General features: G+C 40.5%; 1 protein-coding gene across 1 annotated transcript; it reads left to right on the forward strand.

The window, feature by feature from the left end:
* The first annotated feature begins 21,659 nt into the window (after positions 1-21,659).
* Positions 21,660-22,517, forward strand: LOC150021583 (thioredoxin-like protein 4B). Its single transcript, XM_090265039.1, has one exon. It carries the CDS (start codon positions 21,748-21,750, stop codon positions 22,195-22,197), a length of 450 nt encoding a protein of 149 aa, XP_090121165.1. The 5' UTR covers positions 21,660-21,747; the 3' UTR covers positions 22,198-22,517.
* The last annotated feature ends 771 nt before the right edge of the window (positions 22,518-23,288 follow it).

A 23,288-nucleotide genomic window follows, 5' to 3' on the forward strand; every position in this document is an offset into this window, starting at 1 on the left:
TCCATTGCTGAATAAGGAAAACAGCCAGAGCCAGGGAATATAGGAAGCCTATAGAATCTGGGAAAGACCCTTAGGTGACAGCCAGCAAGAAAATGGGATCTCAGTCCTCCAATAACAGAAAGTAATTTCTGCCAACAAGCATAAAGAGCAAGGAAATGAATTTTCCCTGAGAACCTCCAGAAAGGAACATGATTCCATGACATCTTCATTTCAACCAGAGAGACTCATAAAGAACTGAAGATAATAATTTTGTGTTGTTGAAGGTACTAAATTTGTAGTTATTTGTTATGGCAGCAGAAAACTAAAACTCCCCTTTCTTTCTGAAATTTTCTCCTTGGCTTTGGTGATAGTGCTTTTTGTGGTTCTACCCATATCTCCTTGAACTCTTCTTTGGCTCTTCTTTATTCCCATTGTCCCTATATATAGGTAATTTCTACATTTCTGTTTTCATTCCTATTCTCCTCCTGGCAATCTCATAAGATTTTGTAACTTCCACAACTACTTCTATTCATATGTCACCAAGAGCTAAATTCCTACCTTTGACCTTTCTCTCAACTGCCTGTCCGTCATCATATAAATAACACACCAACCTCAAACATTCAGTATTTCCAAAACTAAACTTATCACCTTTCTCCAGGGGTTGCTCCCCCTCCTTATTGTTCTATTCTTTACTCATATTGCCATTCTCTGTTACCCATATTTAAAAACACAACAATCTTTGATATCTGTTGATATTCTAAAATACCCATCTCTACAGTTTTTTTCAAAGTCCTATGTATTTATATTTTCATGTGTTACTTCTTCTCTATAACTACTGGCCTACTGTATCAGAAATGATTGAATGATGAAAACACAAACCATTCTAATTATTAAAACTAGACTTAAGTACAGACTTTTAGCTCTATAGGAGATAAAAGAACCAAGAACCTAAATAAGGAATAATCAAGCAACCTAGAAAGTAGTACAAAGTAAGTTGTTACCATCTCTACTTTGAAGAGGCAAAATGGAAGATAGGATTACCAAAGCTGGAGCTACAGAGAAGTTACTACTCCTGCCAGAAGTACCACCTATGTATAATTGCTTCTTGTATCACATCGCTCTGACTGACCCTTGGCTTTAAATGGTTCATGTCATTAGAGTAAAAGAGAACTACTCTCCCTTCCTCCTCTCCATTCTTCCACCAGTGCCTCTCATCAGCCAAACCAGTAGGAAGTCAGCTGACCGCTGGCCTGGAGTCTGGGAAACACAGACCGCAGGAGTCAGTTCCCTTGTGATCAGGGGAAGAGAAAGGTATGGATCTGAAAGCACAGAAGTAATAGGCTGACATATACCCTATTTCACCATTCCGTTCCTCTCACCTTGACTATCTGTAATAGTCTATTAATAGTTTTTCTGCCTCCTGGGTCTCCACACCATCTCATAACACTACTGCCAGATGAATCTTCCTAAAGCAATAATCTAATTTTGTCACTCTTCTCTCCAAATTTTTCAATTGCTCCCTATTACCTACTGAAAAAAAATCCAGAATTCCTTTGCCTGGTGTGCTAGATGGCTACTCTTATTGACCAGTAATGAAACACATCTCTCAGTATTCATGCCCTTATGTAGTGCCCCCCTACACTTACTCTAGGCTTAACTAGTGGGATATTAGAAAGCATGATACAGGCAGAGGCCTGATATGGATTTGAGCACTGAGGTTTATCCTACTGGAAAACTTGCACTTGGGATCTACCCACAATGCAAAGCATAAACTAAGCACATAGAAAGTAACATGTCGAGAGAGAGAGAGAGGTCAGAGCTTCCCAGCCATCCCTGCTAAGCCTGAGATAGGTGAGTAAAGCCCTCCTGAGCATTCCCACCTAGCCACATGAGAGATCCCAAGTGAGACCAGCAGAAGAGTCAATAAGTGAGCCCTACCCAACCCGTAGAAGCATGAGCAGGTAAAATGACTGTCTTTTTTAAGCCACCAAGTTTTGGGATGGTTTGTTACAGAACAACAGAAGGCTAAAATACTCCAGTTCTTCTCACAATCATGTAAGGTTCAACTTATATAACAAATCACTATTCCACAATATTGGTAATGATTTTGCTTCTCTGAGCAAACCCTGGCTACAACACCTAGCATCAAAAGCTCTCTGCAAGCTGGCCCCAGCCATCCTTTCCCTGCACACCTCTGACTACTGTTTTCAATCACCTTTTACTTCAGCCAACTAAATCATAGGTTCTCACATGTGCCCTTTACTTTCTTGATCTACACCCTCCTTAGCCAGAATGTAGCCTCCTGCTAGTACTGATGAAAGTAAACATTGGTTTAATATCACCTCCTGCTAGAAGTATTACCACATCTCCAGAAATAATCTCCTTCCTCTTAGCACTCTCATATTTTATGTTTGTATGGTACCTACCTTGAATTACCTATTGTTGTTAGTTCTTTGCAGAAGTGGTAGTTCCAAGATGATAGGGTTGAGATTCTTAATGCATTCTTTGCTTTTCTTGAATGTTTCCCAGATGATACAGAAGATGAAGCTTACTGGCAGTGAGGACAAAACTGCTGTGGTGTAGGGACTATAACCGATGATGTACGTATCCAGGAGGTGCCCAAACTGAAGGTATGTGCACTTCATGTGAGCAACTGTGCCCGCAGCCACATCCTCAAGGCCAGGGGCAAGATCCTCACTTTTGACCAGCTGGCCCTGGACTCCCGCAAGGGCTGTGGCACCATCTTGCTTTCTGGTCCTCGCAAGGGGCGAGAGATGTACAGGCATTTAGGCAAGGCCCCCGGAACCCCTCGCCACTGCACCAAACCCTATGTCTGATCCAAGGGCAGGAAGTTTGAGTGGGCAAGAAGACAGCGGGCCAGCCGTGGCTGCAAAAACTAACCCCAGATCGTACCTTGTTCTTAAAAAGATTTTGGATGCTGAAAAAAAAAGAAAAAGAAAAAATGAAAAAAGAAAGAAAAAAAATGTTTGTGGGCTGACTGACTGACTCAACTAAATATCAGTTAATCTTGGGTAACCAGGAAGAAAAAGAAAATAAATTATGTGTGTCTACCACTAGAATGAAAACTTTGCTGGGCACTGAAAAAAGGCTCGGAAAATACTTGTAAATTGGATGACATTCATGTGATATGTTAATATGAACCTTATATTTCAGGAAATCTTCCTTAAACACTGTATAGTTCCCAAAATGTTTGAAACATTTAGTTACAATTACAATGTCCCCTTCTTTTCTGACAACTCATTTTCTCCTTCCTCTCTGTATTACTTTCTCTCCCCAGGCCCTGCTTTTTTCTTTTACCGAAGGGCAGGGAGCCTTCTTTAGGCAAACTGCACACTGCCCAGACCGCCTGTCAAGGTTCACAGAGATATAGGGGTCATCACAATTATATTAACCTGACCCCTTTCTTCTAATGCAGATTCATTTCCTGGCCTGGAACCAACAAAATAGTGTGTTTTCAGAGTCCTAACCCTTCGAGGGTAAATTTTAATTTAATCATTTTTTAAAAATGATAAGAACAACCAAGTTCTTGGTTAGCACAAAACATCTAGAAAATTGTTACAAATATTTGGCAATATTCACTCAAGAAGGAGAAAAGCATGTTAGGCTAAACTGGTTATAAATGCAAAGCAATTTTCATGGAAAATTAAAAACTAGAGCCTGACAATGACATAACATAATAACTCCTTAAGAGTGTTATTTAAAAGAATCCACCTACCAGTATGCCCTCTTTTTGCTTCTTATTTTTTTAAGGGAAAAAAAGGGGGCTTGTGCAAAATTATAAATTACAAATCAATTCATACTCCATACAAATAATGGGAAAAGCTGGAGTTTTGCACTGAGACTGCAATTTGAATGCCATTTGCCAGGTTTGTTACTTCAACTCTCTCACCCTCCAAGTTTCCTCAGCTGCCAAACAGAGATCACAACCCAGTCACACAGGATGGTTGTGAGAGCTACTTATGTGAACATAGGAAAAGCCACACTACCTAGAGCTGCAGGTGCTCAACTGCTCAAGAAGTGGCAGGCTTAGGATACCTAATGAATCTGTTTCTCTCACCAACACTCAAAGCAGGACCTTATATGTGCCTTGCAAGTGGCCTTTCCCCAGAGGAGCTAGGGAGTCATTTCCATATTTACTTCCTTTCACTAATCCAATTTTGCAGTTTTCTTACATAATGACAAGAAACAGTCGCTGCAATGTGGGGGTCACCAGTCCATTCCAGACTCAGCCATGTGCATACCGGTTGTCAGGCAGGTGCCAAGCCCAGGCCCAGCTCTTCTCTGTCCTTGGAGATCTGAGGGATATGTGAGATTTAGGGTTCTTGGTCATTAGGAGTTTACAGTATGTGAACACAGTACATACACAATAACAATAAATCCACCATATTGTATAGCATTTTTATAATATTTTATGTACTTGTATATGAAACATTCTATTCAATCTCCTTCAAAGCAGCCAGTGCTTCTGAGGTAGGCAGGACAGGTATTAGCATGCCGATTATAAAGCTGAGGAAATCAATGCTCAGAGAGTCTGAGAAATGTGTCAGAGCCACAGAGGTACTTAGCAGCAGAACCTACACTAAGCTCTGGAACCCCAGACATTCTGCTCAGTGCTCATTCCAGTAGACACACATCTTCCCACGTTTCCCTTTCTTGCCTTCCTATTTCTTTCTTTGTGATTTTAATATACTGAAAGAAAGAGATCTACAGATCATAAATTCATTCAGAGTCATTTCCTGAGCTCTTACTTTGTGCAAGACTCTGTGCTGAGTATTTTGTGGGGCACAGAAGTGGCTACAGGAGCCTCAATACTTCAGAGAGAGGTAGTGCTATGGGAGAGGAAGTGGAGAGTGCTTCCATTCATGAGAGTCCAGAAATGCTTCTGGAAGGACATGGTTCTCAACTGTGTCTGTGGGGACTGGGTATAAAACAGGTAAGTCAACTCAAGCCATAGACTCAGATCTGCAAGAAGTGCAGCTCCATTTTTTCTGATATACTTCAACTGAGTTTCTATTGCAAACACATTCTGCACATAGACGGTACCCCATTTTCTGTCAGTTTGAATAATCTGTCTGTTCAGGGTGTGATGGTTAATTTTATGTGTCAACTTGACTGGTCTACAAAGGGCCAGTTAGTTGGTTAAAACTTATTCTGAGTGTGTCTATGAGGGTATTCCTGGATGAGATTAACATTTGAATCCATAGACTGAAAATGCAGACTGCCTCTCCAATGTGGGTGGGCCTCACCCATTCTGTTTAAGGCCTAAATAGAAGAAAAGGCTAACTAAGAAAGAATTATTTCTTTCTGGCTGTATAGAGCTGGGACATAAGTCTTCTCCTGCCTTCAGACTTGAATTGGAACGTACATTATCAGCTCTCTTGGTTCTCAGACGTTTGAACTCAGACTGGAACTATGCCATCTGCTCTCCTGAGTCTCTACATTGCCTACTACAGAGCTTGGACTTAGCCTCCATAACCATGTGAGCCAATTTCTTACAGTAAATCTTTCTCTATATTCATAAATATCCTGTTGGTTCTGTTTCTCTGGAGAACCCAGACTAATACACAGGGTCTTTTTCACCCCTCACTGATGGGTGTAGCAGCAAAGGGACTGACTTAGGACCAAAAGACAGGAAGGAGAAGACAATTGGTTATCATTCCTCATGACCTATACTGCCACTAGTGCAACTAGGGCTTCACATTCCTGGCAGGGGTCCTTGCAGTGGGTTGTTACACTCTAATAGTTCAAATCATTACATGTCCCAGATCCAGCTCTCACAGCCTCTCCCACAACCCTCCAAAGCATTTGAGAAGCATTTAGCTCTTCTCTTGCCCATGCCATATATTCAAGAAATTTGGCTAGGCTGTCTCAGGCCCACTAAGTGTGCACACCTCACATTGCTATAACACTCTATGACTCGAGGCTGGGAAACTCTGCATGACTTTCATCTTCTCAGTTCACATGCACCTTAGATTCCCACAAGAATTTAGTATTTCTATAATGGTACATTCTCAGCATCTCACAATGTTTACTCTTTCCTAGCTCCTTCTAAACATTTTGCTTCCCTCAACCTGTGAAAAAGCTTTATCTGGGAAGGTAAGAGTGGGAGTAGAGGAGCAGGAAAAAACTGAGTGATCACATATTCCTATTTGCACATGAAGCTCAGCTTTTCATCATCCAAAAGCTAATAATTTGACTCATGTATTCTGTAGATTTGGTTATTTTCCTCTTGTTTGTTTTCTGTGATTCCATCTCCCCCTTAGATATTAAACACTGCTGACTAAATGGGACAAAATTTGAAGGGAAAAAAATGAAATCAGGTCAAGAAACAATCTGGGTAATATTTAACACTCTTACCCTACACAGTAGGGCTGTGATATGATGACTGGCATTGGAGAAGAACATTCAAGGGAGCAATGTGAGAGATACAGTGAAAGTAAAATTTGCAGGATTTATTATTTTTATTTTTACAGAACTTTTTTGCTTCTGAGCTCTTATGAGAGTTAACTAAATCATTAGGCAACTTATCAAAACTAGCCATTCAATGTGGAATAGACTGAGGGGAATGGTAAATGGGATAATGGTGGAAAGAAGGGGAAGGGACTAGACAAAGAACATGTATGAATGACCCATTGACATGGGCCACAGTGTGGGAATTGACTATGGGACCGGGGGGTGGGATGGGCAGAGGAGGGTAAAGGGGGAAAAATTGGGACAACTTTAATAGAATTTTTAAAAAATTAAATAATAAAAAAAACAAATTTAAATAATGGGAAAAAAAAGAACTGAATTCTAACCCAAACTTCACATTTTTCTTTTCTCTTCATTTTCAGCCATGCTTTGTACAATGTAAACACACTTGCTTAATTAGCATCCCTAACTCATTTCCAGACCCATGCCTTTGTACATCCATTCTCCTTAAATCACCTCTGTTAGAATGAGAATAAGCTTGGGCAGGGTCCCATAGTCCCTGAGGCCTGGCTGGGGAAATGGGAGCTGTTCTATCAAAGGCTGTGCCAGGACCTCTGCCTACCTGCTGTCATGAGTGCTCAGACTCAGAGCTGGTGGTTGGCAGCAGTCGATGTGAAGCAGAGATAAGCCTTGTCTGGTCTTTCTGCCAAAGCAGAGGTCAGGGATATCCCCAATGGAGGGGATAGAACATAGTGGACAGAGCACTGCATGCTTATGAGGGATAGCCACTCACAGTGGCACCTCTAGATGGTACCTGGAAGAGGGAGGGCAAGAACTAGGGAAAAGATCCAATCTCTTGGAGAACGGCCAGCAGGAGCCAGGCAGACAGCACCTCTTATAGAAGTCTGAGATTCCAAACAGGATGAAATGTGTGGAAGCCAGTACTTTGGGTTAGATCCACCTTGGCATAGGGTATAGCTATAACCGGCAGCCTACCAGAGTGCCCAGGGTTGGTGCCTCACACAGAAAGCTGGTCTTATTAGTATTTTGTCTCAATTCCAGGCACTGCAGGATCAGGAGGTCAGGAGGAGGAGTCCTGAGCTTGGGGATATGAGGGACTAGAAAATTCTACGAGAAGAGCTACAAAGCATGGAGGCAGGAGACCATAATAGGGAGGAGTCAAATAAATTCCATGAGAATATAAACTCTAAAAGGGCCGGATTTTTTGTCTATTTAATTCACTGCTATATCTTCTTCATTTACAATAGTTCCTGGCACATGGTGTACACTCAGTAAATATTTGTGGATAGAATTATAAAATCATGGTTTTGTCTTTTGTCAGCTGTATAATTATATGCAAGATAGTGAGCCTTATTTTTTCTCAGATTCAGTTGTTTTAGAAAATATGTGTTTTCATAGGCAGAATTCTGGACCCCATAACTCTCACTCTCAGGTGTTACTTCCATGAAGACATTATATTACGTGGCAAAAAGGAACAATGTAGATGTAGTTGATTACTAATCAACTGACCTTAGAGAGATTATCCCGGATTATATTAGTATACTGAATCTAATCAAAAAAATCCTTAAAAGCAGAGATCTTTCTCCAGTTGGTATAAGAAAGGGAAGTCATGCGGGGAGGTAGAAAAGGGTATAAGGGGGGCAAATAGTGGTGGAAGAAGACTAGACTTGGGGTGATACACAATACAATCTACAGATGATGTATTACAGGATTGTGCACCTGAAACCTATATAATTTTATTAACCAATGTCACTGCAATAAATTCAATTAAAAAGGAGAAGTCAGAGGTCCAAGGCATAAGGAGAATTTGATGCACCATTTGGTTGGCTTGAAGATTAAGGAGGCCATGTGTTGAGGAAATGGTGACTTCAGTTCTACAACCACAAGGAAATAAAATCTGTCAGCAACCTAAGTGAGCCTGGAAGTGTAATCTTCCCCAGAGCCCAGCCAGCCCCTTAATTTCTGCCTTATGAGTCTCAGTAGAGGAGCCAGTTGAGCCATACTATACTCAGACTTCTAAGCCACCAAGTGGGTGGTGATTTGCCATTGCAGCAATAGAAAACTAATAAAGTACATATATATTTAAATTTATTATTATATATAAATAACTCAGAATATATATATATATATATATATATATATATATATATATACACACACAACACACTGTAAGTGCTAATGATGGTAACTAGAGTGGGCAATCTTTATGGTTTATGTCTGAATTTCCAGGTTACTCTTCAACCCTCTTTTGGTGACCACCTGCTAATCCTAATCACCTCATTAATTTTGTAATGAAATGTTCTCATAGACCTAATTTTGAATTAATTTTTTAGGCAAATTTCTCTTGTGGGAATAGAATCAACACTGAAGAACCACTTGTATGTGAAAAGCTTTAGCCTACCAAAGCAGCCTGTCCCCATTGCATATGAGGAGGGTTGAGAAGAAAGTACAAAAGAAAGCAATGAGTCAACCTGAATAAATGGCTTCCATAAAGAGAAAGGAGGTTGCTGCTTTCCCCATGCACAAGTGAATCATCATCGAAGGCTTTAAAAAGTGAAGACTGCCCTCCCTCAATAAAGTTTACTGCATGGTTGCTGGTGCCTGAGCCTGGCAGTTGTCAATTCCAACACAGGTCAAATACTTCACTATTCAAAGGAGAATCCTACAATGTCAGAGTTGGCTGGGAGCCTCAGAGGTCATCCAAATCAGTGGGGTTCAGCTTCAGAGAATAGAATTAACTCTAGTTAGTTTGAGCAACCCAAGATAATTAATTACATAGTGTCCCTCCCAAATTCATGTCCACCTGGAACCTCAGGATGTGACTTTATTTAGAAATAGGGTCTTTACAGATGTGATTATGTAAATTAAAAAGAAGTCATAGTGGATTAGAGTGGGCCCTAAATCTAGTGACTCTTGTCCTTATAAGAAGGCTATGTGAAGACACAGAGACATACATAAAAGAGAAGGCCATGTGACAGCAGAGACAAAGATTGGAATGACGCACCTATAAGCCAAGGAATGCCGAAGATTGCTGGCGACCATCAAAAGCTAGGAAGAGGCAATGAAGGATTCTTGTTAGAGCCTTCTGGGGGAGTATGGGCCTGATGATACCTTGATTTTGAACTTTTCGTATCCAGGACCATGAGAGAATAATTTTTTGTTGTTGTTTTCGGCTATCCAATTTGTGGTAATTTGTTATCACCACCCTATAGTAAATGGTTCAGAGGATTTTTCTGTTGAAAAGCTGTTGAAGAAATATAGCACAGGCTTAGGTTCTGGGAATAACCCCAAAGCCACACTGTGGAAGCAGTTAGCTAAATGAGCTGATTCTCTTGACTCGTACAGGAGGCCACTACATCCCCCAGCTCTAGAGCCACACTCTCTTTGCTATTATAGGGCACCAGTAAAAAGGACACCTGATGCTCTGCTTCTCTCCCTTATTAATTCAGTTCCTAATTTAGGTATCTAGCAAGGGTATCGGATTGGTGGAATTGAACCACTAAATCCAACTGCAAGGGATCTGGAAATGTAGGTTTTAGCTTTCCAGCCTCTACAGCCAGGAAAGGACAATCCACAGAAACCGCACTAGACACCAAAGGGACTGGTCCCAATCCCCCACATAGATCCAAACTCAGCTAACCTTTACTGAAATCTTCACATGAGCCAAGTATTAACTTATAGGACCCCTCCTATATTATTTTATTCATACTCTGAACAACCTTTCAAGGTACCTATTATTGTCCTCATCCTATATATATGGAAACTGAAGTTTAATTAGGTTTTTGAATCTCATCGATTGCCTCACAACAACTTATTTAACAATCAAGAGGTATTTCTTGAATACCTAATATGTGCCAGGCTTGCTGGGAATAAACAGCAAACAGGACTGACTTAATTACTAACTCCAATTGCTTAAAGTCTAGTGCAATGGTTTTAAACTCTGGCACACATTAGAGCTGCCTGGGCCCTGATTTTCAGGTAGATTGCTGAACCTCCATTACCAGAAGTCTGGGAAGAGAAAGACAGTCTTCCCCAAGATGATGATCTGAACCCTACTTCCTTAATTCCAAGCCCAGGAGCTCTACTAATACCCTAAAATTTCCTCCAAGTTCCAGGCAGGTAAAATAGATACATGCAGAAGGTATATAAGCCAATAGGTGTTAAGTCAGTTATTCGTAATGGAACCTGGCATGACAGCTGCCTAATGACACATAATACGTTCCCGGATTATTTAGGGCCTTTGAGTATCCAGGTTATAAGCAATGCAAGGCTCCTCACCCTCTTCTGTACCTGGCATGAATCCCAGTGAGGCGGAGAAGCCGCTTCCAAGGCAGTCTCCTCTCAGAGCACCCCTCACACTGAATGCTAACTGCCTCTTGTCTTGGCTGTCAGCCCTGCTGGGCTATAAGTAACAGGAGGGTCAAGGATTGAGTCTGCCTTGCTCACAGTCATATTAACTATGGGCCAGGTACTATGCTAAGTTCTAACACAATATATATATATATATATTTATAGAAGAGAGAAAGAAAGGGAAGGAGTGGACAAATCATGTCCCTTCACACCGAAGGAATGTATGTCCTCTAGCCTCACCTTCCACAGAGAGGAACACACCCCCTGGATTCAGAATGGCCTGCACAATGCCCTTCTTCCTACAATTGGCAAAGGGCCATGAGATCTGCTCCATGCTGAAGGTGCACTCACACTCCTCTGTTTCCACGAGAGGCAACCCCAACTTCAGGAGGGGCTGGAGCTCCACTCTCACACCCCTCGCTTGCAGAGGCAGCAGGGAGACTTCTTTCCATTCTTCAACTCAGCAAATACTACTTTAACCAGGATCTGTTCTAGGTGTTTGAAGTACAGTGGTGAACAAGCAGTTTTTGTTCTCATGAAATTTATATTCTAGCCAGATGGCAAACAAGAGTGTGTAGACAGTAATTATAGATTATAAGCATTAGGAAGGAAAAAAAAGGTAAAGGGTGCTTACTCTAGATAGCTGGTCAGAAGATGCCTCCTACACAAGGGAAATTTGAGCAGAAACCTGAAGGGTAAGATGGTACCATGAAAAGACCTAGGTGGAGAGTGCCCCCCCACCCCCCCAAAAAGCAATACCAAGTACAAAAGCCTTGTTGACTGGGTGGGTAAGTTTGCTGTTTTAGGAACAGAATAAATCCAGCGTGGCTGGAGCTCAGTAGCTGAGTTGTAATAGAAGACTGTGAATGCAGGCATGAGCCAGGACTTTGTGAACTAAGGAGGAAATGCAGTGAAGTGACAACCCCAAGGACCTTAGAACTTTCTTCTTAGAATTTCTGCGAGGGGTCCAGGTACACAGCATGACTGGCAGCCAGGTACAGTAACAACTGCTCCCTCGTATGTAGATGCCTTGGACCCACACCCTTGAAGAGAAATCTAGAACAGTTTCCTTTGCCTCTGCTGTCAGTAGATATGTTTCCAAGGACACTTAAGAGATCTGTCTTGTTAAAATGAAAACCTACCCTATGGTAACAATAGGAAAATGTGTCTGAAAATTGTCAGATTCTTTAGATTACTTTTGTATTCATAATCTCAATTCAAATGCACTGAATTTATAACTCAATATAATTGTTCTTAGTGCCCTGCTACCAATTCTACTTTGAATTTCACAACCCACCTTACCCTGATTCATTCCTATCCCACCCCCCACCCCCCACTGTGGTTATCTGGGTTTGGGTTAGCATAGATTAGCATAAAAGGGCCAGTCTATACACAGGTAGTGGGGAGGAAATACACACCCCTGTCAACATGCACAGGGTGATGCTCAGAGAACCACCCCAAATGTGGAGGCAGCTGTCAAACTGAGGCCTGGGTTGCAAGAGATTTTTAGAAGACACATGTAGATTCACTCCCCCAGATACTGTTTTTTAAAAATTTTTTATTTTGAAATAACTTTTGACCTGCAGAAAAGTTGCATCGATAGTAAAGAGAGTTCTGGTTATGTTCTTTGCCCTGTTCCCCCAATATTAACATCTTACATAACCATGGTACAATGATCAAAAATAAAAAATACACTATAACTAAACTGCAGATATCGTTCTGATTTCCACAGTTTGCCCTCAGTTTCCAAAATGCAACTGGTTTAACTAAACCCTCAATCCCCACCAGAGTCCATGAAAATGGAGGGATTTAGGATGTGTAGAACCCAGAAGAGAATAGGGAGAGCCCAAGAGAGATGAACTCTATGTAAAGTCAAGAAGAAGGGAGAAAGCACACATTCTTTGAGATGGTGTATGGTGGGGAAGAGATGGGACTGTTACCTCACTCACTTCCTCAAGGGGAAAGCCGGTGCCACGAGCTTGCAGAAGGTAGGGACAATGGAATAAGTGGCCCCAATGCTCACCTTCCTTTGAGAACCAATGGCCTTATTCACTTTCACTGGGCCTGTCTAGCCCCTGGAGATCAGGGCCAGCTTTTCTGGATGGTGGTGATGTTGGCTGTAGAGAGAGTAGATGCCTCCTTCTGTGGGACCTCTGGAACTCAATACTACAGTATATGTCAGAGTCTACATATATGACGCTCCCTAGGCTCCCCAGTACCTAAACTGCACGATCACACAGGTCAGGACCCAGGCCTGGATCCAGAGTGGTATTTTCCATGAGAAGCAAAAGGATGTATTTGGAACAGAAGTGATTGATTGAGATGAAGAGAAAGAGGACAGCTAAAATTGCAACAAATTACCCTGGCTGAGACGCATCAAAAAATATATCATTTTTATTGCCACTGAGGAGTTAACTATCCTTCTTCATACCTGCACCCAGGCTTATGGGTGGATAAGCAATTGTAACCAATACTTTTCTGCCTCCCATGAAATCTAGAGAGATACAACTAAACGAACATCAGAGTATTTGCAGGAAGTACATTAACAGTAATGGTTCCCACTATTTCTGCCACATGAATACACTGTGAGAAGGTGGCTGTCTACAAGCCAGGAACTGACACTGCCAGAGCTTGATCTAGGACTTCTAGCCTTTGCAACTATATGAAACTAAATTTCTAGTGTTTAAGCCTATGTATACAAATATGGTAGCTGTTTCCACCACCACCCCCATCCCACCTCCAAAGGGATTGAAGCTGCTTAACCAGTTGGATCTTCTAATTTATGAACCAGAGAAAGAATATACTTAGGTTAATCGTAACCATCCCTGATATTTGCTTGAATATGCAGGGAGGGAGAAGTTGGAGGAATCAGGGGAAAGAGAAAATGGAATTCTTTGCTTTCAAGGAATGAGTTTTTTGCCTACATAGAGAAGGAGACTCAAGCTGAACACAATATGCTGCATAAATATGCCTGTGTCTTCATTGATAAATGAAATGAAACTGAGATCTGGATGATTAATTCAGTAAGCCACAATTCCTTTAATTTTATTGTCTGGTATTCTTTTTATGTTTTGTGGTATATGGGGCAGAACTTTGGGGTCTCAAGCAAGAAGTTACACAAGTATTTGAAGATCCAAAACTCTTTTCTAAAAAATAATATTGAGTGCAGCTACTGCACATGAAGTAGAGGGCTGACCTTCTCTCGGTGAGATGGCAAGTCCAGTACTTAAATCTGGACAATGTAAAAACAATGCTGGCTCCTCTGGGGAATATATAAAAAGGAACACATTTGTTCAGCATATTCCAGTTTTTTACCCCTACTCAGCTAATATTATTAACTTTTTATTATTCTGAATATATTCTATGCATATAAAAACAATGAACTGAATTGTGTCTCCCTAAAATTCATATGTTGAAGTTCTAACCCTCAATGTGATAGAATTTGGAGATGGGGCCTTTAGGGAAGTAATTAAGCTTAAATGAGGTCATAAGGACAAGATCCTAATCCAATAGGGTTAATGTCCTTATAAGAAGAGGAATAGATACCAGAGACCCCTATCTCTCTGACAAGCACCAGGAGAAAGGCCATGTGAGAACATAGAGAGAGGCAGGTGACTACAAGCCCCAGGAAAAGAGTTCTCACCAGAAATCAAATTTGCTGGCACCTTGAGCATGGGCTTCTAGCCTCCAGAACTGTGAGAACATAGAGCTTATGGTATTCTGTTATGGTAGGCCTACCACGCTAATATAAACACACACACACACACACACACACACACACACACACACACACACTCCCATTCACTTCTCCCTCTTTTTTTCACACAATGAAATATAATATGCACCTTGATTTTTCTGATTAACAATGTCTTTAAGGTTTATATATTAGGACACAGAGACCTTTTCATTCTTTTTTTTTTTTATTTTTAGAGAGAGGAAGGGAGGAAGAAAGAGAGGGAGAGAAACTTCAATGTGTGGTTGCCTTTTGCACGCCCCCAAACTAGGGACCTAGCCCACAACCTATGCACGTGTCCTGACTGGAAATCGAACCAGCTACCCTTTGGTTCACAGGCTGGCATTCAATCCACTGAGCCACACCAGCCAGGGCCATTCTTGTGTGTGTGTGTGTTTGTGTGTTTTTAACAGCAGCATAATATTCCATTGAATGGCTCTGCCATGATTTATTTCACTGGTCTCTTATTAATGAACATTTAAAATGTTCCAAACTTGCCAGCACACACAATGCTATAATAAAAAACCCTCATACATGTGTGATTTTTTTTAAAATATGAATTTATTGCCAGTATTTTAAAATAGTAAAATTTCATGAATAACCTATATTTGTTACTTTTCCTGAAAGATTAGAAGATATGATACATATGCCCATGTACTCTCGTGACCCCCACCAGTTGGAGCTGAGAAATTGTGGCCTGGTCACATGGCCACAGCACTCCTGCTGCCTCAGCCATTACTCATCATGCTCCCATAGACACAGGAGATTTGGCCCAATCTAGATTCTCTGGTGCAACTGTAGCTTAAGGTAAATTAGCAGAAACTACACTATGTACTAGCTTAGCTCATTCTCATCACCTTCTCAAAAAAAAAAAAAGTCTTGACAAAGTTAGAATTTACTGCTATGCCTTCTGTCTCTATAGAAAGTTGAAATAAGAGTTGTCTATTTGAAAAGGATCTTAGTGTCTTTCATAATGCTGTCACTGAAGATACTGTCCACTATGTTACTCAAAGTTCTTTAAATAAATTCTCATTCTATAAATGTCCATTTAGGATTGATTTGAGAATAATAAAAGTCTCTTCAGGTAAATGCACATACTTTCTCTTGTCAGAAAATGAAAGTGAAATAATGCACAAACTTCTACTCCTACATTAGGAAATAAAACAAAGTTTGAGCCAGACTCAGTATCCCTGCTGCCTTGAAAGGTTCTACAATACTTCTTCATTCTGTTTAAATTGATGATGAGTGGCCTCCACCCCTCAGTCATGTGCAGCACATCTAGGTTCAAGTTCCCACCTTTTAGTCAAATTTGGAATGAATTCAGATATGCTCAAATATTAACATTTTAATAGCTAAAACTCAGTGCCATTTATTTCATTGGCATTCTCATATTCAATAATTTAGGTAATCTAAGCTATGTAAATATGCATTTCCCTTGAGGGCCTTAATAATCCTATTTTCATTTTGAATGAAGTAAAATTTATATATAAATATGTATATTTGTCCTGGATTATCCCTCACAGAAAAACAAAGGCTGCTTAGCACTGAGTTAGGTGATCTTGTCCCTTTTTAAAATATTTAAATGTCTTCTTTAGTCCAGTGTTTAAATAGGAATCTGAATCATGGAAGCAGATAAGAAATTTTAACTAGGAAAAGGAATACTGATTTTTATTTTTAAAATTGACAACACTATCATGTAATGCTAAAATACAAGCTAGTTTAAAAGTTAATTTCAGATATGTAATGACTTCATGAACTTCTAAGTTCGCTTAAAAATTCTGACCACAAATTCAAAATCTCAATTCTTAGCTGAGCAATGAGTCTGTCATGATTACTTATTAAGTTGACTGTCATCTGAGTCTTCAGCCCTTTCCCAATTTCAGGATCTAAGGGAACAATACTGAAAGCACGTTGTAAAGGTCCCTTGACAGTGGCCACAGTGCTGTCATTTATTAGCAGTGTGAGCTTGAGCAAGTGACTGCAACAGTCAGTTTTCTTACCTGTGAAATGTGGCTGCTATTGTTCAGGGTGCTGTGATGGCAATCAATTGAAATGTAATATGTAAACATCCTTGGAAAAAGGTGTAGTGAATAACAGTAATAACAATAAAAGTTAATACGTACAGGCTGCCTTCTAAAAAATTTATGTACATTAACTCAATCTTTACAACAACTCTATGCATACAGTTATTAGTATTATACTATATTTTGCATTGAATATATTATACTATATTAGTATTATAGCTATATTTTACAGATAAAGAAACTGAGGCATGAAGCAGTCCTAAGACTTGCCAAAGGCCACACAAGAGACAGGATTTGAACCTAGGATGTCAGACTCCAAGACCCATATTTGTAATTATTTTGCTGCCTCCCAAATGTAAGGAATTTTTTACTTTGGTAAACTTCCACAGAGCCCCAAAGGTAGACAAATTTCTTCCAAATACACCTTTCTTATTTTCTTCCCACAAATTAGTTTATGTTCAGGAAAAAATATCTTCCTTCATGTCCTTCCTATAGGACTAGTTTCTACTAAACAAGATTATATAGAGGGCTGATTATTCTATAAATTGCTATACTACATTTGTTCAAAGTGTTAGAATTTGCAATGTGCTTTCCCACACATTGTCTGACTGTCTTCACCAGGGCAAGGCAAAAAAAAAAAAAAGTGCCTATTTTCATTTGACAGAGGACAAAGTTAAGGTGAGAAAAAATGATGTAAATGGCTGAGGTCTCATAGCTAGCGAAGGCATAGCTAGGACTAGAAATCACGTTTTCCTGGATCTAAACCCAGGCCTCCCCCTACAAGTCCACCCGGGTTTTCACCAAGCTCTCACTAAGATGCTGCATGGGAAGGGACAACATAATTGAATCTCTTGGTGCCCATGTTTATGTTTTCCTTTTGTGGGAGAGAAGAGGTCATGGTGGGGCATAAGAATGCTGTGCTGTTGAGTACAGGGCCCAGGTTCCCAGAGAATGCTGCGTAGACACACAATGCTTCCAGGCCCTATGCATGTGTGTGCTGGGTACGGTACGTGCTCACTGAGGACCAGAAGAATCTGCCCTGGCTACGTGGCCAATAGGTGAGGTCTCCTTTTCCCCTGAAGTGGAAGGTAGAAGGGAAAGGAGTGTTGGGTTTCTTTTAGTGCTTTTCCCATCTTGCCCTGTGGATAGCAGAATCTTCAGGGACAGCTCTTATCCATGTGCTTCACTTCCCAAATGCAGCGGAAGATAGCCAAGAAGGAGTCAGGGACTTGAGGAATAATAGAGAACATTAAAGAAAGTCAGAGGCATCACCTTTTGGAAGGAGCCATGAGGAAAGGCACTAAATATTTACTGATAAGGAAATTGAGGCTCAGAGGAAATAAGTGGTTATCTGACTAATCCTTCACAGACCCACAAAGCTCTTCCAAAATATGTGTTTTAAATTCAGCTAAAAGCTCCTCAGATCACTCATCTCCGTGGTTTCACAGGAAGCCCAATCCCACTGTTTCAGCCTCAGAGAAAGAATCAAATCAGTCGGGTATGAGCCAACAGAGGAAGCAGAGTTATCCTGAGATGAGAGAATAGGAGCCAGCACAGAGACATGAGTGGCACACAGCTTTGTTCCTGGCAGTGCCTCTACTCACCCAACACACAGTCCCTCTGAAGACCTCACAGATGCTTTCAGAATTCATTAAACCCAAGTTCCTATGTCTCCTAAAACTACCATTCCCCCTATTTTTAATGTGTGTACTTCAATTGTCATCATGTGATTTTCACAACACAATGCTAGTGTGCCTGACTCCCTCCATGGGGGTGTGGTATGGAGGCTTTCCACTTTTAGATGATCTACTCATTCCATCCAAATGGATGGGGATCCTCCAGCAGAAACACACACCCCTTATTCTATAATTTTAGTTAGCAGAGCTAACGATCGGAGGCCTAAAGATTGGTAGATGGCATGTGACATTGTGAAATGAGTTGGGCAGGGATATCAGAATTGTGATCCAATACCACTACACCCTTTCTAGATGGGCAACCTTGGGGAACTACCTAACTTCTCTGAGTCCTACTTACGAAGGCTAAATCCGATGATGTTAATTTAGCGCAAGAGACAGTGCCGAGCACATGTTATGTGCTCAAGAAATTATAGTAAATGTCACTATTGTTATTAATCCAAAATAATAAACAAAAAGCAGAAAGCAGAGAAAACTTTTCATAGCAAATAAAGTTTACAAGCATGTACTCTCAATATACTCAAACAATTCCTCCTTCTTGCTCCAAGGACAATGTGTACCTATCTCTACTGTAGAAGTTATATCAGTGGAATTATTTGCTAATGAATCTGCTTCTGAACTGGAGTGTGAGCTCTGCAAAGTCAGGAGAATTTTATTCATCTTTAGATGAATCAAGCTTCTCTTGATGCCTAGCAAGAATAGGAATTAATAAATTGTGAATGAATGAAAAGCTGTCAAAAAGAAGTACTTCCTCAGAAGAAATTTATCCCACAAGTTGATTTGAAGACATACTACCAAATGAGTTTATAATGCCTCCCTAAATGTCACTAGCAGGTAGCCACCCTAAACTGCAATTAATTAAAAGTAATCTGTAAACTTGTCAAGTATAAATAGTTATGAAAGGATGCTAAATGAAAAAGGGTAGGACTGAGGCAACAACAAAGGCAGGTGACAACAGCCATCAGAGAGGAGAGCGGAGGAGAAAGGGTTTGTCTCTTCTACTCTGTTCGGCATGAGGGTGCCCAGATTGGAAATGTTCTGGCTCTTCACACAGAAATATCTCTTGGGACAAGAGAGACAAGTCATCAAGCTATCAAGGCTTGACAGTACTGTCCCTTGAGGGCATCTGGCTCTGATTCTATATGCACCAAGAAACCTTCTGAACTGTCATATGCTTTTCTGACTGAATGCACAGTCTTGGGCCAGGTTTTTCTTCAACTGTGAATTAATAAACCTGCATTCTGACTTACATATCAGAACTGGGGTGGTGGCAGTGTTATCATGAACCAATCAGTGACTACCTAGTTATGCTAGTAAAAATACAAACACAATAAAATGTCTAGTGCTATAAAATTGCAGACTGAATATTTAAAAAGAGGTAAAAATTAGAAGGTCTAGACATACTGGACTTACCTGTCATATTACTTCAATGAGTACAGCAAAGGTTACAAAAAAGCTGAGGGCTGGAAGGAAGCCCCAACATTCAATGCCATTATTCCCCACTGGGTCTTTCAGAGTGCAAAGAAGCATTATATGGACTACAAGAACAACAACAAAAAACAATGTCCTTTGCCTCAATAAATCCTTGCAAATAATCAAAAGGCAATAGGTGGGGACTTCTGGTCAAGATGGAGGTGTAGGTAGACACACTTCGCCTCCTTGCTCAATCATATAAAGAATTACAACCAGATCTTGAAAACAGATAACAACCAGAACCATCAGAAAATCAAGCTCTATGGAAGTCTGACAACCAGGGATTTAAAGAACCCATATTAATCCAGATGGGTAGGAGGGCCAGAGTCATGGAGATGGGGCAGAGAGGCGGTGTGGTGCAGAGAAGTGGCAGTGGTGGCAGCAGAACAGACAGTCCCACATTCACACGTGATGGATAAAAATCAGGAGGGGATACCCTGGGAGTGAGCAATCCTAGCCCCCAGCCAGACTGCATAGACCAGGGTTCCATTACTTATGGCTATAAAAACCAGTGGAGGTTGGGGCGGCAGAAGAAAGTGCCAGATTTTCACCTCTTAAAGGGCCTGCATGATCTTAGAATGTATGCATACCCTAGGGCAGCAACTAGAAGGGTGCCAATCACATATGGGAAATGGGTGAAGTGACTAGAAATGGGGCAAGTGCTGGGAAAATTGCTAGAAGCCAGGCAGCAGCACTGTCCCCTCTCCAAGCCCCCCACCACAGACAGAACCACAAAGTGGTGAAGCGAGTGGCCCTGCCCTGTCAATCACCTAAGGCTCCACCCCACACAATGTACAGGTGCCTTTTCTATAATAGGCGATGTTACTAAGACAGGGAGTCAAAGTAGCTCTACCAAATCCACAGAAACAAACACAGGGAGGCTGCCAAATTCAGGGGGCAAAGAAATATGGCACCAATGAAAGAATAGAACAGAACCCCAGAAAAATAACTAAACAAAACAGAGATGGCCAAACTATCAGATGAAGGGTCCAAAACACTGGTGATAACAATGCTCAGAGAACTCATAAAGTATGACAAAAAAGATAAAGGAAGAAATAAAGGTTATATAACTGAAATAAAGACAAATATACAAGAAACCAACAGTGGAAGGAAGGAAGCCAAGACTCAAATCAATGATTTGGAACAAAAGGAAGAAACAAACATTCAACCAGAACAGAAATAAGAAACAAGAATGCAAAAACAAGGAGAAGCTTTGGAAACTCTGGGACAACTTTAAATGTACCAATATCCAAATCATAGGGCTGCCAGAGGAAAAGAGGAAGAGCAAGAAATTGAAAACTTAATTGAAGACATAATGAAAGATAACTTCCTTAATTTGGTGAAGGAAATAGACATACAAGTTCAAGAAGCACAGAGAATCCCAAACAAGTTAGATCCAAAGTGGACCACACCAAAACACATCATAATTAAAATGCCAAAGGTTAAAGAGAGAATCTTAAAAGCAGAAAGAGAAAAGAGGAGAGTTACCTACAAAGGCATTCCCATAAGACTGTCAGCTGGTTTCTCAAAAGAAACTTTTCAGGCAAGAAGGGACTGGCAAGAAGTAGGCAAAGTGATGAAAAGCAAGGACCTACAACCAGGATTACTCTATCCAGCAAAGCTGTCATTTAGAATGGAAGGGAAGATAAAGTGCTTCTCAGACAAGGTAAAGCTAAAGAGGTTCATTATCACCAAGCCATTATTAGGTGAAATGTTAGAGGGACTTATTTAAGAAAAACAAGATCAGAACTATGAACATTAAAATGACAACAAACTCATAACTATCAACAACTGAATATTAAAAAATAAAAACAAAAACAAACTTAAGCAAACAACCAGAGCAGGAACAGAATCATAGGTTTGGGGATCATTTGGAGGGTCATCGGCTGGGAGAGGGAAGAAGGAGAAAATGGGGGAAATGGTGCAGTGATTAAGAAGCATCATTGGGCGGTTGTTGACAGCCCTGGGTTGAAAGAGACGGGGAGGCGACTTGTATAAATAAAGAGTGACGCCAGGTGATTAATATTTGGATTATTTCAAGATGAGCTTCCTATTGCCCAAGCTGACCAGCAAAAAGGAAGTCGACCAGGCTATAAAGAGCACTGCAGAGAAGGTGTTGGTTCTCAGGTTTGGGAGAGATGAGGATCCTGTCTGTCTGCAACTAGATGATATTCTGTCTAAGACCTCGTCTGGCTTGAGTAAAATGGCTGCTATTTATCTGGTAGATGTGGACCAAACTCCAGTTTATACACACTATTTTGACATCAGTTATATTCCATCTACTGTGTTTTTCTTCAATGGACAGCATATGAAAGTGGATTATGGGTCTCCAGATCACACTAAGTTTGTGGGAAGTTTCAAAACCAAACAAGACTTCATAGATTTGATTGAAGTAATTTACCGAGGAGCAATGAGGGGAAAACTTATTGTCCAAAGTCCTATTGATCCCAAGAATATTCCCAAATATGACCTTCTCTATCAAGACATCTAACACATTAACTGCTGTCAAACTTGAAGAGAAAGGCACATCTCCGGAAACAGTCTCTGAATGCAGCTGTGCCGTTTTTCTGGAGTCCTTCAGAAACGAGCTCAGTGTTCCCGTGCAGAAGATGTTTGACTTGTATAGAAAATGCTGGCCCCAAGTAGAAGACCCGGCAGGGACTGTGATGATCCAGGAAGACTTTGTTTACTCCCCGCAAACCTCAGAGCACTCAGGTCAACCGTGATCAGTTTCCCCACATACTTCGTTTGACTTTTTTCTATATTGTGCTTTTCTTTGTCCATTAACGTAATACAGAATTCTCCTAAAAAAAAAAAAAAAAAAAAAAAAAAAAAAGAAGCATCATTGGTAGGAACAAAATAGACAGGGGGATAAGAATAGCATAAGAAATAGAGAAGCCAAGAAATTAACATGCTTGACCCATGGAAATGAACTAAGGGGCAGTGGGGGCTGGGAGGATTGCTGAAGGGAAGGGAGTACTGGGTGGAGGAGGGCAAAGGGGGAAAATTGAGACAACTGTAACAGCATAATCAATAAAATATATTTTAAAAAATAATAAAAAAAAGAAATGGTTTATATATGCACTTTCCAATACAGTAGCCCAGAGCCACATGTAGCTATTGAGAATTTAAAATGTGAGTAGTGCACCTGAGGACGTAAAATTTTAGTTTAATTCTAAATAGTTACATATGGCCAGCAGTTATCATACTGGACAGTGAAGAATTCTATTCCATAATATTTTCAATCATTACAATGTATGTGCTTATGTGTGTATGTGTAATTTTTATCTCTCAAAAATAAGAAGTTAAATGTATGTGGCTCTCCTTTTCACCCCTCAACAAACCTTGTCCCTAATATATTCTTTTAAAATTCTCTAAGCTTGAAATCTCTAAAGGCTTCAAGGAAGAAAAAAAGGAAAAATGAAACAATAGAACATGAAAGAAAAAAACCTTTTTTCAGGCTATAAACTTCAATAGCAATGTAAATCCTTGAACCTCCTACCAGAAGGCTTCAGCCCTGCCTATCAATAGAACGTTAATAGCTGATTAGCAAATACTGAGGGCTTGTTGATTTGGCATGAG

This window comes from Furipterus horrens, unplaced genomic scaffold, assembly GCF_987537825.1.
Source record: "Furipterus horrens unplaced genomic scaffold, mFurHor1.1.pri manual_scaffold_1, whole genome shotgun sequence".
Lineage (NCBI taxonomy): Eukaryota > Metazoa > Chordata > Mammalia > Chiroptera > Furipteridae > Furipterus > Furipterus horrens.